The sequence below is a fragment of the Oryx dammah genome, unplaced genomic scaffold, assembly GCF_014754425.2.
Source record: "Oryx dammah isolate SB20612 unplaced genomic scaffold, SCBI_Odam_1.1 HiC_scaffold_3, whole genome shotgun sequence".
Lineage (NCBI taxonomy): Eukaryota > Metazoa > Chordata > Mammalia > Artiodactyla > Bovidae > Oryx > Oryx dammah.
The window spans coordinates 57909270-57924146 of record NW_024070187.1 but is presented as its reverse complement, the minus strand read 5'-3'; the positions used below and the strand labels follow the sequence as shown (position 1 = coordinate 57924146).

At 40.7% G+C, this 14877-nt stretch overlaps 1 protein-coding gene across 4 annotated transcripts in view; it reads right to left on the bottom strand.

The window, feature by feature from the left end:
• Positions 1-14877, bottom strand: part of WDR19 (WD repeat domain 19) — a 95269-nt gene that overhangs the window by 26329 nt on the left and 54063 nt on the right. For all 4 annotated transcript variants that reach the window (XM_040238032.1, XM_040238030.1, XM_040238029.1 and 1 more), the window contains exons 25-31: positions 14629-14775; positions 14178-14302; positions 11457-11569; positions 9591-9659; positions 3014-3091; positions 931-1027; positions 609-733 (exon numbers count right to left, since the gene is read on the bottom strand). In XM_040238032.1, coding sequence (XP_040093966.1) covers positions 609-733; positions 931-1027; positions 3014-3091; positions 9591-9659; positions 11457-11569; positions 14178-14302; positions 14629-14775 — 754 coding nt within the window. The remainder of the gene's footprint in view (positions 1-608; positions 734-930; positions 1028-3013; positions 3092-9590; positions 9660-11456; positions 11570-14177; positions 14303-14628; positions 14776-14877) is intronic.

Here is a 14877-nt window from a genome sequence, read left to right as displayed (position 1 = left end):
ACACATGTACTTTAGAAGCATGGAGGATATAGTGTACAACAGTGTTAACAACTTATATCTGATGATGGATTTAAAGGGGGAAAATTATTTTTCATTATATTTTCTATATTCTCTAAATTTTCTCAGTATTATTTTATATTCAGATGAAAACTAAATAGTATTAAAGCACAGTGGAATTGTATAAAATTCATTACCCTACAATTAATAAACTAGGAAACTGGTTAAACAAAAATGTTTTTAGTAAATCTTTTTTTGGACAAAGTAACACATTTATCTGCTTCAAAAGCAAGACAATATAAAAAGATATTCTATACGGAGGGACCTGTTCTCCCTCTTCTCCCTTGACTGGGTTTAGTGCTATGCTGCGCCTCTGCCTCGATTCCTTTAGGAAACTATTTTTCCTAATTTTTAAAAAAAATGTATTTCTAATTTTACTTGGGACGAATATATGTATTTGTTTTTTTCTGCCTTTTTGTACACAAAAGGCAGCATATTATATAATTATCCTGTATCTTGCGTCTTCAGTTAACAATATAGAGATCTGGGAGATGGCTCCAACCCAGTGGAGGGGTGCCCAGCTTATATCCCACGTCACCCAGAGGCCTCACCCTCACTAGTATGTAACTGTGCAGAATCATGAGGTTGGTGGCCATCTCAGAGGGAATCTTGATCTTCTGAGATTTAAGTTCTGCATACATGCTGAAGAGAACGTCATGTGCATTCCGGTAGTTTCCTTGAAAAGAGGTGGTAAACGACATTACTGCAAAGGATGAAATCTGAGGACTTTCTGTGGACCACCATTTAACAGGTGGATTTTGTCAAATCGTCTTATTAAGTTATTAATAAAGAATGATTTACTTAATTCCATGTTTTCTGGAGCATGCTTTTACTACTTGTCTGGGGAGTAAACCATGGCTTTGGGGGACCTACCTGCAGATTGCTCTTCCCTGGCGATGATGACGGCGGTCCGGGCGGCTTCCCGGTACTGCTTCAGGGCCATGTACAAGCGGAACAGATACTTGGCATCCTGACATAAAGCCATTAGAGAAACAGCACATTCTACATTAGCTATGCGGGAAAATACCTAAAATTTTGCATTTTCATTTAGGATCACATTTACTTTCTAGTTAAGTAAAAGTGTCAGTCACTCAATTGGGCCCAACTCTTTGTGACCCCATGGACTGCAGCCGGCAGGCTCCTTTGTCCATGGGATTTTCCAGGCAAGAATACTGGAGTGGATTGCCATTCTCTTCTCCAGGGGATCTTCCTGACCCAGGGATCAAACCTGGGCTCCTGCTCTGCAGGCAGATTCTTTACTGACTGAGCTATCAGGGAAGCCCTTCACTTTCCAGTAACTGAGTGTTAAATTGTTTTTTAAAAACTCAATAAAGAGGGCCCTTCCTGGTGGTCCAGTAGTTAAAGACTCCATACTTCCACTGTGGGGGGGCATGGGTTCCATCCCTGGTTGGGAACTGAGATTCTGCATGCCGCACAGTGTGGCCAAAAAAAAATCCCCAAATAACTTAGCTTGTGTTAAGAGGCCACTTTTTAAAAACAACCTTTTCTTTTTTTTTTTTTAAAGAGTCAACAAATAATTATTTATCAAGTATTTATTCAGAGTTTAATATGTGCCAGGCAGTATTCTAAGTACTTGAGAAATAACAACTCTATTAAATCCTCATACTCTCTCTGGGAGGAAGGTGTGATTATGTACTGAAACAAAGCACCTCTCCCAAGCCAGGATCTGAACCAGCATCAGAATCTGTGCTCCTAACCCTAGTCCATAGAGTTCTCTCTTGTGTGCTTCAGATGGAAAGGTGTGCTGAGACAATGTACCAATTTCACAGAATTTCAAAAATTTTTACACCTATAAACATTTTTTGAACCCATTTTCCACTCCTAAACAATTTCACATACTTGATACTGGTTTGCTGATTATTAGAATAAGTGGATATAAGGTGAGGGGGTTTCGGCAAGTTTAACCTGTGCCTTTTCGCAGGTTCCCTGGGCCTCCCTGGGTCTCAGTGTCTTTATATCTATAAAACATAGGAAATGGACTTGGGGATCAGGATGGCCAATCCTCTCCAGGTATGACTTTCAGCACCTTGTATCCAAATCAGTTACAGTTGACCCCTGAACAATGATGGGGTTAGGGGTGCTGACCTCCACAGAGCTTAAAGTCAGCGTGTAGCTTATGGTCAGCCTTCTGTATCTGTAGTTCCTCCATATCCGGGACTTAACCAACTTGGGATCATGTAGTACCACAGTATTTACTGTTGAAAATAATCTATATGTAAGCAGATACGCAGCCCATACCCATACTGTTCAGGGGTCAACTGTACTCAAGTTCCTCACAAACAGACTGATTCCCTTAAACACCAAAGCAAAAGGGAAAAAAAAGGCTCTGGGGCGGCATTCTCGAAGGAGTCTGTCCTGATCAGGACTGAGAGAAGACCAACTTCTGCACAAAATCCAAGAAAGTCACCTATTTTGAAAACATGTTCTTAATGATATCCACTTTATTTTTGGTGAGTTACTTTTATAGTAAATAGGATTTTTATTAATTCCCATAATTTTTGAAATATGAACCAAGTACACTGATTTTGGAGGATTAGTGCTAACTCATGATTTTAATAGTCATTTTTCAAAGTTCTAAGAATAAATAAAACTCTACCACATTTGAGAAAAATGGTGGGTGGTGAGAACTGTTACCCAGGGGGGTGTGGCACCACAGGGAGTGATGCCAATTTCCAAGAGTGAATGCACACAGTATCTAAGACGCAGCATCTGTCTAGATGATCTAAGGCTGCATACAGAGAAAAGTTTGTACATCTAGGATGCAAAGGCGATAATAGACAAAAACAGTGGATGCATGTGTGCTCAGTAGCTTCAGCTGTGTCTGACTCTTTTACGACCCCATGGCTGTAGTCTGCCAGGCTCCAAAACAGGGCGGATAAAAGTAAAAGCACAACTAGGATACTTAAGAATCCCAGTGGAGACAACACTTTAGTACCTTGGGCATGCCATCACTCTCTCCCATAAGATGGTCTATCAGTTGACTGGTCAGCAGTTCATCTTTGGCTTGACCAACCTGTTTAGGAAAAGAAAGAAACAGTAAGTTCTTTCTTAAACCTAGGAGGGGAATGGAGAGGAAGAACAAAAAGTCTTCTGCTGAGGAGGCAGAATTTTAAAAGTATGTAAAAAACACCTATAGTCAAGTGCCTGAACCATGATGTAAGCTCAGGGTCTCTGTCTTCATTCATTTGTGGGTGCATGCTAAGTTGCTTCAGTCATGTCCAATTCTTTGTGACCCCACGGACTGCAGCCTGCCAGGCTTCTCTGTCCAAGGGATTCTCCAGGCAAGAATACTGGAGTGGGCTGCCGTGCCCTCTTCCAGGGATCTTCCCAACCCAGGGATTGAACCAGCGTCTCATGTCTACCTACATTAACAGGCAGGTTCTTTACCACTAGCACCACCTGGGAAGCCTGTCATTCATTTGTAAAGTCTCCATGAATAAAAATCCATTCTTAGAAGCTCTAGCTTTTCTAAGTTGCTGTAGTATTATTTTTACACACAGAATGTACTCCTTGGATGTTTCAATAAATACTTTCTTAGGATGAGTGATTATGACATGGAAAGGATGCCATCTTGAGCACAGGAACTGGGCCATTCACAACAACGCACCTCTAAACGCTCACCTCCAGCAGCTCCATGAAGACACATGCTCGCTCGTGGTTACTGGTAATCTACAGTAGAAATGAAAGTATGGCCAAGGGATCCCGGAAGTGGGCGGGCAGCTGGAAGTGTGGGGTGGAGTTCTGGAGAGGACCTGGCCTGGAGATCCAGATTTCAGAATCTGCTCCACAAAGCTCAGAGTTAAATCACTGCTAGGTTGGGCAGTGATGATCAGGAAAATTATTTACCAAATTGGAGAATGGAAATATATTAGTTTTAGTTAGTAGGAATAATTATTGACAAGATCTGGAGGCTTAAGAGTCTTGTATCTATAAAAAAAAGAGGTGAGCCAAGAGCCCAACTGGAGCTCGAGGAGCAGGAAGGAGTCCTGCCCTCCTGTCACAGCAGTGATGTGGTGAGAAAAGCGACTGGAAAAGGAAGGAAACTCATTAGGGACAGAGCAACAAGAGGCCTAGCTCACCACAGCTCAGGGGAAGTGTAAGAAGTTCAGAAGCTCTCTGTGCAGCAGAGGGACACTGTGAGCACAGAAGGGGTCTTGGTGAACCTTCGTGAACCTGTGGTGGGGGGTGGGGGCATAGGCTCTAGGGCTGCCCAATTTCCACACACTCCACTGCCCGTGGTCCTCACTGCAAGAAAGCTAAGCTTTGACCAATCTGCTGTCTCTGCTCTGCCCACGGCTGTAAGGAAGGATGAAAAGGTAGAGCTCACCACCTTCAAGGTTTTTGTGCATGTCTTAGGGTGAATAAACCTGTACAAAGAAATGGTTAAAGCAAAGGGCTTTGGAGTCAGTCTGCCTGAGGTCAAAAGGTCACCTGTGAGATCCAGAGCAGGTCACTCTTGGGACCTCAAAGGAGATAAATATAATACCTAACTCACACAATTGTTGTAAGGATTAAATATGTTAATACACAAGTAATCAAGTGCCAGATAGTGTTGCCAGAGAGAGCAAACAACAACAAAAAAATGTGATGCCTAGTTAAGCTTGAATTTCAGAGAGTTGAGCACATCCGAAACACTAGGATAAATGGAAAGGGGAGCCAGGAGAGAAGAGATGTAGCCGCTCAGAATCAGAATTAAAAGAAGCATGGAGCCAGAGTGCTGCGGATACTCCCACTGAAGGGCAGTGGAGCCAGAGAAGAAGGCTGAGAACGTCCATCTGAGGGGTAACTGGAGAACCAAGCGAAGCAGTGTGCTAAGGGAGTAGAAAAGTTCAAGAAAGATATGGTGTAAGAGTATAAAATGCTACCATAACATGGAGTAGGGTGCAGGCTGAGAAGAGACGTCTGTATTTAGCAAGAAAGAGATCAGTGGCGACCCTTCAGAGAAGGCTACGATTGGTGAAGGCGAAACCTGACTGCAAAGAGGGAAGCAGGCCCCCAACAAAGCTAATGGATGCCGTACAGTCCCATCTTTCCCATCTGTATTGTGGGTCCACGCTGGTAATGACTCCTAACCTGGGGTACATTACAGCCCCCCTCCACCAACACAAACATCAAGAAGGTATTTCAGAACCCTGAGGGGTAGAGGGTGTGGGTGGGCGAACTATGAACATTTTAAAGATGTTCTCAAAGGATTAAGGGCTGTGCCTTCTGGTTGAGAATCAGCAGATACAAACACACGGGTTGTGAGAAAATGCATGTCATGAGTAAAGGTGATTCTTTTTTCAGGGGAGGGTTCTCAAGGTGGAAAGAAGAGGGATGGGAAGGAAACTAACATCACCTACACAGTACTTTGAGAATATGTGTTCATTCCAGTGAATATTAATTGAGTGTCCACAATGTGCTAAACACTACAAAGAGATGGGCCTTTGGCTTAGAGGGACTATTAATTTGAAGGGGGTTAACTGTAGCAGTGAGTGAGGTTCAAAGTATTCACAGGATTCTAAGGAGGCTTAATTTACATCCAGAGGACAGTTCAGGAGGCATGTGAAGTGGGTCCTGCCTGTTGGGTAGGAGGCAAAGTAGCAGGGAAGAGGGTGTCCCAGGTGAACAGCAAGAGCACAGGAACAAAGGGATGGGAGCCCTCAAGTACTCGGGGGAAAGTGGCCAGTTGGGCTGTAGCACAGAGCACCGACCTAGGACTGTGATCAGGCAGTCTGGTTGGGAAGAAGACTTGGGTTTTGGTCTTAGCTCTATTCCTCTGTCTTTAGGTTGGTTTTATCATCTTCTGGGACCTTGGTTTCCTTGTCAGTAAATGGAGATTAAGTTGGATCAACTCCAGGGATATCTAAGATTCTTTTTGGAGTCTGAAAGTCAGGAAGAGAGCCTTCAGCAGGAATCAAAGAAGCAGGTATCAAATAAGTAGGTCCCTTGATCTTAGGGTCCTCAGCCTTCAGGACTGAGTGAGAGATAAATGTCTGTTGTTTAAGTCGCTTGGTCTGTGGTATTTTGTTACGGCAGCCTGAACTAAGACTTGGGCCTGCTAATGTGATGATATAACAAGTACATGGCATTGGGACTTCCCTGGAGTCTTAACTCCAGGCTCTCAATGCAGGGGGCCCAGGATGGATTCCTGGTCAGGGAACTAGATTCTACACATCACAAAAAAGAGTTTGTGTGCAACAACTAAAAAAGATCCCATGGGCTGCAACTAAGACCTGGTGCACCCAAATACATAAATAATTTTTTTTTTTAAAGAAGTCCATGGCATCATCTATGAAGCAGTGTTTCAAAAAAAAAAAATCAAATCTATATCTAATGAAATACCTAGATTAAATACCTAGTTAGTTGGAGGTGCAGGAGGTAGAGAAACAAATTATACCACAAGGATCCAATCAGCTAAATCTAAATGTCAGGAATTCTTCAGCACAAATAACCCATTTTCTTAACAAACAAGAGACAAGGGGGTAAAGAGAGATGGGAGGGGGGGGGGGAAAGCAGAAGGGAGAAGAAAAAAGGGGGAAGGAAGAAAAGGAGGAAGAAAAGAGAAAAGAAGCCAGAAGGAGGGAGAAAGAGAGATGAGGGAAGAACAATCTTTTGATAGAAGAGATTTAAGGCCCATGTAAACTAACTACAATGCAAGGACCTTGTTTGGATATGATGTGAAATAACCAACTGAAAGGCACTCATGCAACATTGGGGAAATTTGAACTCTAGCTACATGTTTGAAAATACAAGAGATTATTGTTGGAGAAACTGGAATTTTAATACATTGGTGCTGGGATATAAAATGGCATAGCTGCTTTGGGAAACAGTTGGCAGTTCCTCAAAATGTTAAATGTAGACTTAATGTATGGCCTAGCAATTCTACTATTAGGTATATTCCCAAGAGAAATGAAAACACATGTCCACATAAAACCTTGTACACAAATGGTCACAGCAGCATTGTTCATAATAGACCCCAAGAGGAAGCAACCCAAATGTGTAACCACTGGTGAATAAAGACAAGGTATACAGCATTCAGTGAGACATTGTTCTGCCCTTAAGAGGGATAATATATCAATACATGTTACAACAATGGTTCTATCTGATGAAAAGATTAGTATCCAGAATATATAATACAATTGTACAAACCAGTAAGAATGAGATGATACCATTAAAAATTAGAAAAAAGATCTGAATAGAACTTTTTAAGATAGGACATTCAAACAGCCAACAAACTTGAAAAAAATGCTCGATATGATTATTCTTTAGAAAAATGAAATTAAGACCGTAATGAGATACCACTACCTATCTATCAGCATAGTAGCAATGAAACAGATCAGTGCTGGTGAAGATGAGGAGCAACTACACTCTTTTACATCGCTGGTAGAGTGAAACTGGTACACCTAGTGTGAAAAAAGTGTTTGGCAGTACCTACTATTGCTGACTGCCGCCATGAAATTAAAAGACACTTGCTCCTTGGAAGAAAGGCTATGACAAACCTAGGCAGTGTATTAAAAAGAAGAGATGTCACTTTGGCGACAAAGGTCTGTATAGTCAAAGCTCTGGTTTTTCCATTAGTCATGTACAGCTGTGAGAGTGGGACTATAAAGAAGGATGAGTGCCAAAGAATCTGAACTGTGGTATTAGAAAAGACTCTTGTAAGTCCCTTGGATAGCAAGGCGATCCAACCAGTCCATCCTAAAGAAAACCAGCCTGAGTATTCATTGGAAGGACTGATGCTGAAGCTCCAATACTCTAGCCACCTGATGTGAAGAGCTGTCTTACTGGAGAAGACCCTCATTCTGGAAAGGACTGAGGGCAGGAGAAGGGGGAAACAGAGGATGAGATGGTTGGATCGCATCACTGACTCAATGGACATAAGTTTGAGCAAACTCCAGGAGATAGTGAAGGACAGGGAAGCCTCGCATGCTGCAGTCCACGGGGTCACAAAGAGTCAGCCACAACTGGGTGACTGAACTACACAACTATTGCTGAAGATATATATATGTATTCTGTAAGCTAATAATTCTACTCCTGGATACATACCCAATAAAACTGAGTGCTTATGTCCACACAAGGATATGAACAGCATTATGGCAACTTAATTCATAATATGCCCAAACTGAGACAACCTAAATGTCCATTAATAGAACAGTGGGTAAAGAAACTGTGATAGTCACATGGTGGAATACTACACAGCAATGAGTAGGAATGAACTATTGACACATGTGATAACACAACTGCCTTTGCAGACTTACTGTTGACTAGAAGAAACTGGATACGAAAGGAAACATATGGGCTTCCCTGATGGCTCCGTAGTAAAGCATCTGCCTGCCAGTGCAGGAGACACGGGTTTGATCTCCAGTCTGGAAAGATCCCATCTGCAGTGGAGCAACTAAGCCCATGCGCCACAACTATTGAGCTTGTGCTCTTCTAGAGCCCAGGAGCCGCAACCACTGAAGCCTGCCTGCCCTAGAGACCGTGCTGTGCAACAAAGGAAGCCACTGCAATGAGAAGCCCACGCACCGCAACTACTGAGCAGCTCCCACTCACGACAACTAGCAAAAGGCCCACGCAGTTTGAAGACACAGAGCAGCCAAAAAAAAAAAAAAAAAAAAGACTGTGTGTATGATTTTATTTACATGAAATCCATAAACATGTAAAACCATAACAACGGAAGTCTGAATTGTGGTTACCCTTGTTGAGAGGCAAGGACGTTCCTGGTGGCTCAGATGGTAAAGAATTTGCCTGCAGTGTGGGAGACTCAGGTTCGATCCCTGGGTCTGGAAGATCCCATGGAGAAGGGAATGGCAACCCACTCCAGTGTTCTTGCCTGGAGAATCCTGCGGACAGAGGAGCCTGGCAGGCTCCATGGGGTCGCAAAGAGTCAGACACGACTGATCGACTGTTTCTTTTCTCTCTTGTTGGGGAGCATGGATTGGGAGGCAGCATGAGTGGGCCTTCTGGGGAGCTTGAGCCAGGCGGGGGTTACACAGGTGAACATATTTGAAAAAACTAACTGAATTGTATATTTAAGATTTTTGCATTTTACTGGATGCAAATTACATCTAAAAGAAAATCCAAATGTTTTTATCTTTCAGAGATAATTTTTCTATTCACAAACGAAATGGTATTTGTGATTTTTGTGATATTTGTGATTTGCTTTAAAATAATACAGGGAAAGTGGGTGGGGGTAGGAATAAAATATGATGGGCCATGTGTTAGCTGTTGAAATGAGATGATGGGTACCTGGGAATTTGTTATACTGTTAGGTCTACTTTTGTAAATGTTTCAAAATTTCAAAAAGTTTTTATTTTTTTCCCCATATTTAACAAATTAACTTTAATAAATAGTCAGGGTAAGTATTTATTTTGTGCATGAAGAGATGGAGATGGAGAGAATTTAATTAACCTCCATAACTGCTCAAACTAAAAAGTAACAAATGGAACTAATATTTGCATTTTGACTTGAAATCTAGTGTTCTTTAAAAAGTTAGCATTCTTGAAAATTTCATTACAGAGTTTACTTACAGTTTCAATGGCCATTTCTATTGCTGCATTATCTTCTGAGCTTGGACATTTCAGGAAGTGTTTAAGTGCCTGAAAGGAGAATTGTATAACAATTTAAAAAATTTCAGACTGCTTTCACAATAGGAAACACAAAGCTTTCACACACACATAGTAATCGCAGTCTGTGAAAGTATCTTCAACTTAACCAGGAGCTTGCACCATGTTGGGTCATGTAACACATACTTAAAAGGCTGAGTGCAGTTTAAAAAGTAGAAAGATCCAGTCTGAAGAATCTAGTTTTGATTTTGAATGAAATAAGAATGAAAAATGTGCCCTCTTCAGCTAGGAAGATGCAATTATTTTCCTTGATTCGTTCAACAAATCATTTACTGACAATCTGCTGCTCTGAATATAAGGCTGTGCTAGATGCTAAGGAAAATACCAGTTAAGGGGATTCTGCAGCTTGTCTTTTTGTACCATGTACAGTCTCACTGGGGGTATCTATGTGATGTGATGATAATACAAAGAGCCAATCTTTTTTTAAGTTTTTTTTTTTTTGATGTGGCCAATCTTTTTTTAAGTTTTTTTTTTTTTTGATGTGGACCACTTCTAAAGTCTTAGCTGAATTTGTTACAACACTGTTTCTGTTTCTCTTTTTTTCCTGATGTTTTGGGTTTTGGCCACAAGGCATGGATCTTAGCTTCCTGATCAGGGATCCAACCCACACCCTCTGCAATGGAAGGTGAAGTCTTAACCACTGGATCACCAGAGAAATCCCCAAAACCAATTATTTTAAACCACGGTTGTCTAATTCCTAAACACCATACCACCACAACTATGACGACATTTATGGCTATAAATGCTTCAGAGACAAATGGGCAGTATTTTCTTTCCAATTTATTTATACACAGTATGTCCTTGTTGGTTATCTATTTAAAATTTTTAAATATAGCAGTGTGCGCAAGTCAGTACGAAATTGACAAATGAACAGTATTGCCAGTTGGTTTTATGGCTGGTGTGAGGAAGAAAGGATGTTCTTGAAGGTATCACAGAGGAACTTGAAGATGAACAGGTCTGTGGTAGGTGGGGAAGCGGGCAGAGAGAAGCCCAGTGGAGAGCAAGGATGGGAAAGGCTAATGGGATTGTAGGACTCTTCACTGGAAAAAGCTAGATGCCACTCTGTGAGGTTCAGGCTGGTTCATCAATCGTGGAAAATCCAGTGAAGGAATTTAGACTCAAGAACTAAAGGGCCAGAACAGCAAATTGGTGGCCTTCAAGTTCACACACAGACATGTTTGTTTGGTCAGAGAGATGTTATACAAATATCCGGGCCTATATTTTAACACTGACCCAGACTTATGTTTATGAAAAATCCTATGATCTGAAACTCGTAGGCCCAAACTCCTGAATGGCAACACATTTTTGAGGGTGAGCAGCAGCCATTTCCTTCATACAAGGTGCCATCCAGCAGTCCCGGCCCTTCACTCACTGAATGCAAGCCTTACTCCACAGCTTCACTTGTTTACATCCCTTGCTTAAACACTGTAACTCTGCTTTAGGGGTCCTTTGGCAGTCAAAGTCAGTACCATTTGGGGAACAAAACGAAGAATGATTTATAGAGAGAGAAGGTAAAAACAAGGAAAACAGGAAACAATCTAAAGTGAGGTGACCCGGGTCTGGATTATGTGGATGGTGCTAAGAACAAAAAAGAGAGAGAGGTTACGGAGGCAGCTGTGAAAGAGGTGACTGGGTGTGGGAGAGACTGGAAGATGTCAAGGCTGACTTTCAGATTTCAAAGCTGGGTGTCTAGGAGCATACTGTATTTTAACACATTTCCCCTAACCATTCCTGTGGAGTCCAAACTATGTTTTCTTCACAAATACTCACTCGTGAATACTGGCCACATAGCAAGAAGAATTTTCCGGCCTGAAAATGTCTTTTTTCTCCTTCAAAATATAAGGCTATGCTTTGATAGTCCTCAGTAGTGTTATCTTCAGAACCTACAATGGAAATCAGAAATTCATTGAGTAAAATATCTGAGCATAACCTGTTTACTTCTCATTGCTAATTCAAAAACAAGATCTAAAAACAGGTGATCTAAGAAGAAGCAATTAAAATCCCTTAACAGCAAATATTATGATCAGTGTCTTTTTCATCACAAAACACATTTACCATAATAACCTCACAGATCAACTATTCCACCTTCTTCTCTCTCTAAACAGCAATCAGGAGAGGAAGCTAGGAGGCTTTGTGAGAAGCTAGGTTATGGTTTGACATTACCCTTAGGGACTTTTCTCTTTCTTTGAAAGTTTCAATCTCATTTCCTAAAACAACAGGAACAATCCAGGATTTCCCTAGGGTTTCAAAACATCTGGGAGCCAAGTTAACCATAACGCACACGCAATCCATCTCCTTTCTCGGTTTCTCCAATGCCTGGTTTAAACAATAATCTGTGTGTATTTGTCAGACACGGAAGATGATACTCAAGTGGATAATAGATGCTATTAAAGATAATTACTGTTTTTCCTTTTTTACTGTTGTTCTTTTAGTTTGAGGCTTAAACATATTAAGCACAGAAGACCCCAAAGCTGCTGGAGTTCCAATTCATTGTTTACATTCATTTTACATTTACTCACGGGAGTTGGAAGTCCAATAGGGCACCAGAGTATGAACAGCCCTGTATCTCCAGACCAAGCCAGATTTAGAGTTTATAAAAGAAGATAGTAAAGAAAGATGAAGGAAAGTGTGTGTTATGTTTGGGGACTGGAGGGCCTGTGTATTTCTGTGTATGTACTGGATAAGCCACATCCTTATGAAATTAGAAAAACTTAAATGCTTTAGTGCAATGATGACTTGTAATGTTAGGACAGAAATGTCATCGGCCATGGTAAACATTAATAATTATAATGTGACTTTCATCTGTACTTTCTTTTTTTCTTTAACTCTTTATATTTCCAATTATCTGAATGACTTCTGAAGATATTACAAGATGCTTTTACCTATTATTTCCCTTAAAGACTGAAACAAAAATTTTCTTATGAATCCTACCATCATTTCTTATGGTCATTTTCTGAATTTTAAAACATGAAATAACATAAAAGGACAAATATTATAATTCCACTTATATAAGGTACCATGAATAGTCAAATTCATAGAGACTAAGAGCAGAACAGTGTTGCCAGGCTGGGAGGTGAGGGGAATGGGAGCCATTGTTTAATGGGTAGAGTTTAGGATGGTGAAAAAGTTCTGGAGACAGATGTGGTGATGGTTGTACCACAATGTGAACGTACTTCACACAACCAAACTGTGCACTTAAAAATTATTAAAATGGCAAATTTATGTTTTGTGTATTTTACCACAGTAAAAACAAGAGAGAAAAATCATACCACAAATAATGTTATATATGGCCCATGAAGTGAAAAATCTGAGTTATTTCAGTAAGTTTTAAGAATAATTATAAACAGGGGAAGATAACCTATAAGCTGGTATTCTCAGAATATAAAATTTTCTTTCGGACTTTCAAAATTTTTAAAAACCACATCCTATATTCTTTTTTTTTAAATTAATTAATTTATTTATTTTTTATTTTACTTTACAATTCTGTATTGGTTTTGCCATACATTGACATGAATCCACCACGGGTGTACATGTGGTCCCAAACATGAACCCCCCTCCCACCCCCCTCCCCACAACATCTCTCTGGGTCATCCCCGTGCACCAGCCCCAAGCGTGCCGTATCCTGCATCGGACATAGACTGGCAATTCGATTCTTACATGATATTATACATGTTTCAATGCCATTATTAGAGAAATGCAAATCAAAACCACAATGAGGTACCACTTCACACCAGTCAGAATGTCTGCGATCCAAAAATCTGCAAGCAATAAATGCTGGAGAGGGTGTGGAGAGAAGGGAACCCTCCTACACTGTTGGTGGGAATGCAAACTAGTACAGCCACTATGGAGAACAGTGTGGAGATTCCTTAAAAAATTGCAAATAGAACTGCCTTATGACCCAGCAATCCCACTGCTGGGCATACACACTGAGGAAACCAGAATTGAAAGAGACACATGTACCCCAATGTTCATCGCAGCACATCCTATATTCTTAATTTACAACTCAATTTTTAAATTTTATGAACACAATTACTTTTTCAAAAGTCACTCTGCATTTCCTATTACTTTTGTTTTGGAACCTTCCTTTACCTCTGGTTGATCGGAAGGAGAATTTGGGAAATCTGGCCTCCCGTGGGAGTTACCTGCTGCTGCTGCTGCTGCTAAGTCGTTTCAGTCGTGTCCGACTCTGTGTGACCCCACAGGTGGCAGCCCATTGGGCTCCGCCATCCCTGGGATTCTCCAGGCAAGAACACTGGAGTGGGTTGCCATTTCCTTCTCCCTAACACCGTAATTTTTCAAAGTGGTCTTACAATTCCATCTCACCTTGAAGGTGACGGTAGGAATCTTGAAACCTAACAAGTAACATATGGTTGTATGTGTGTCTGTGTACAAATGGAATGGTGTGTGTGCATGTGCATGTGGACGTAGCCAATCTGATTATTAGACCAGATAAAATCTTTAAGAGAAATTGGGGAAAACAATGATATTTACCAATAATGTCTGCGTAGATTTCCATTTTGTTGTGTTGCTGAGCCAGTGTGAAAGCTTCATTATTACATTTGGATATAACAAGAAATTGGATGGCAGATCCGTAGTCACCAAGCTGCAGAAAAAATCTAAAGCAAAGAGTACTTTAATTAGCTTGACTCATTTAAAAGAAGTCTGTCATTCACAAAATAAAATCTTTTTCAAGCCAGAGAAACCATTCCAAAGTAAAAACATATTGGGTAAACTGTAGTTCTATACCATATGTTTATATTTGGTAAACATACTCTCGTATGTTGACCATAACAAACAGCCTTTGAATTTAAACACCTAGAAGATATAATTTTGGAAAGAAAGAATAAATATTCCATTTGAAATGATTTTTTTTGACAAGGGGAAGTGGGGGCTGTCTTTAAAGGCTAGTTTTTGGAAGTCCAAAAATAACGCATTACATTACCTGGCTACCATCTTGGCTCCTTCCAGGGACTGGGTCTCTCTGACAACACTGACAGCCTTTTCTGGATTGTTGAGGTGGTCCAGGTAGATGCGGATCACATTGTTCCACTGTTTTGCGTTCTCATAAGCCACAACGGCTTCTTTGTATCTAGAAGAGATATTTAGTTCAAACAAACTTTCTCAACCCTGTCATATTTGGGAGAAAAATGTCAATAAATGCTTGGGATATTGTTTTTTTGTTTTTTTAAAT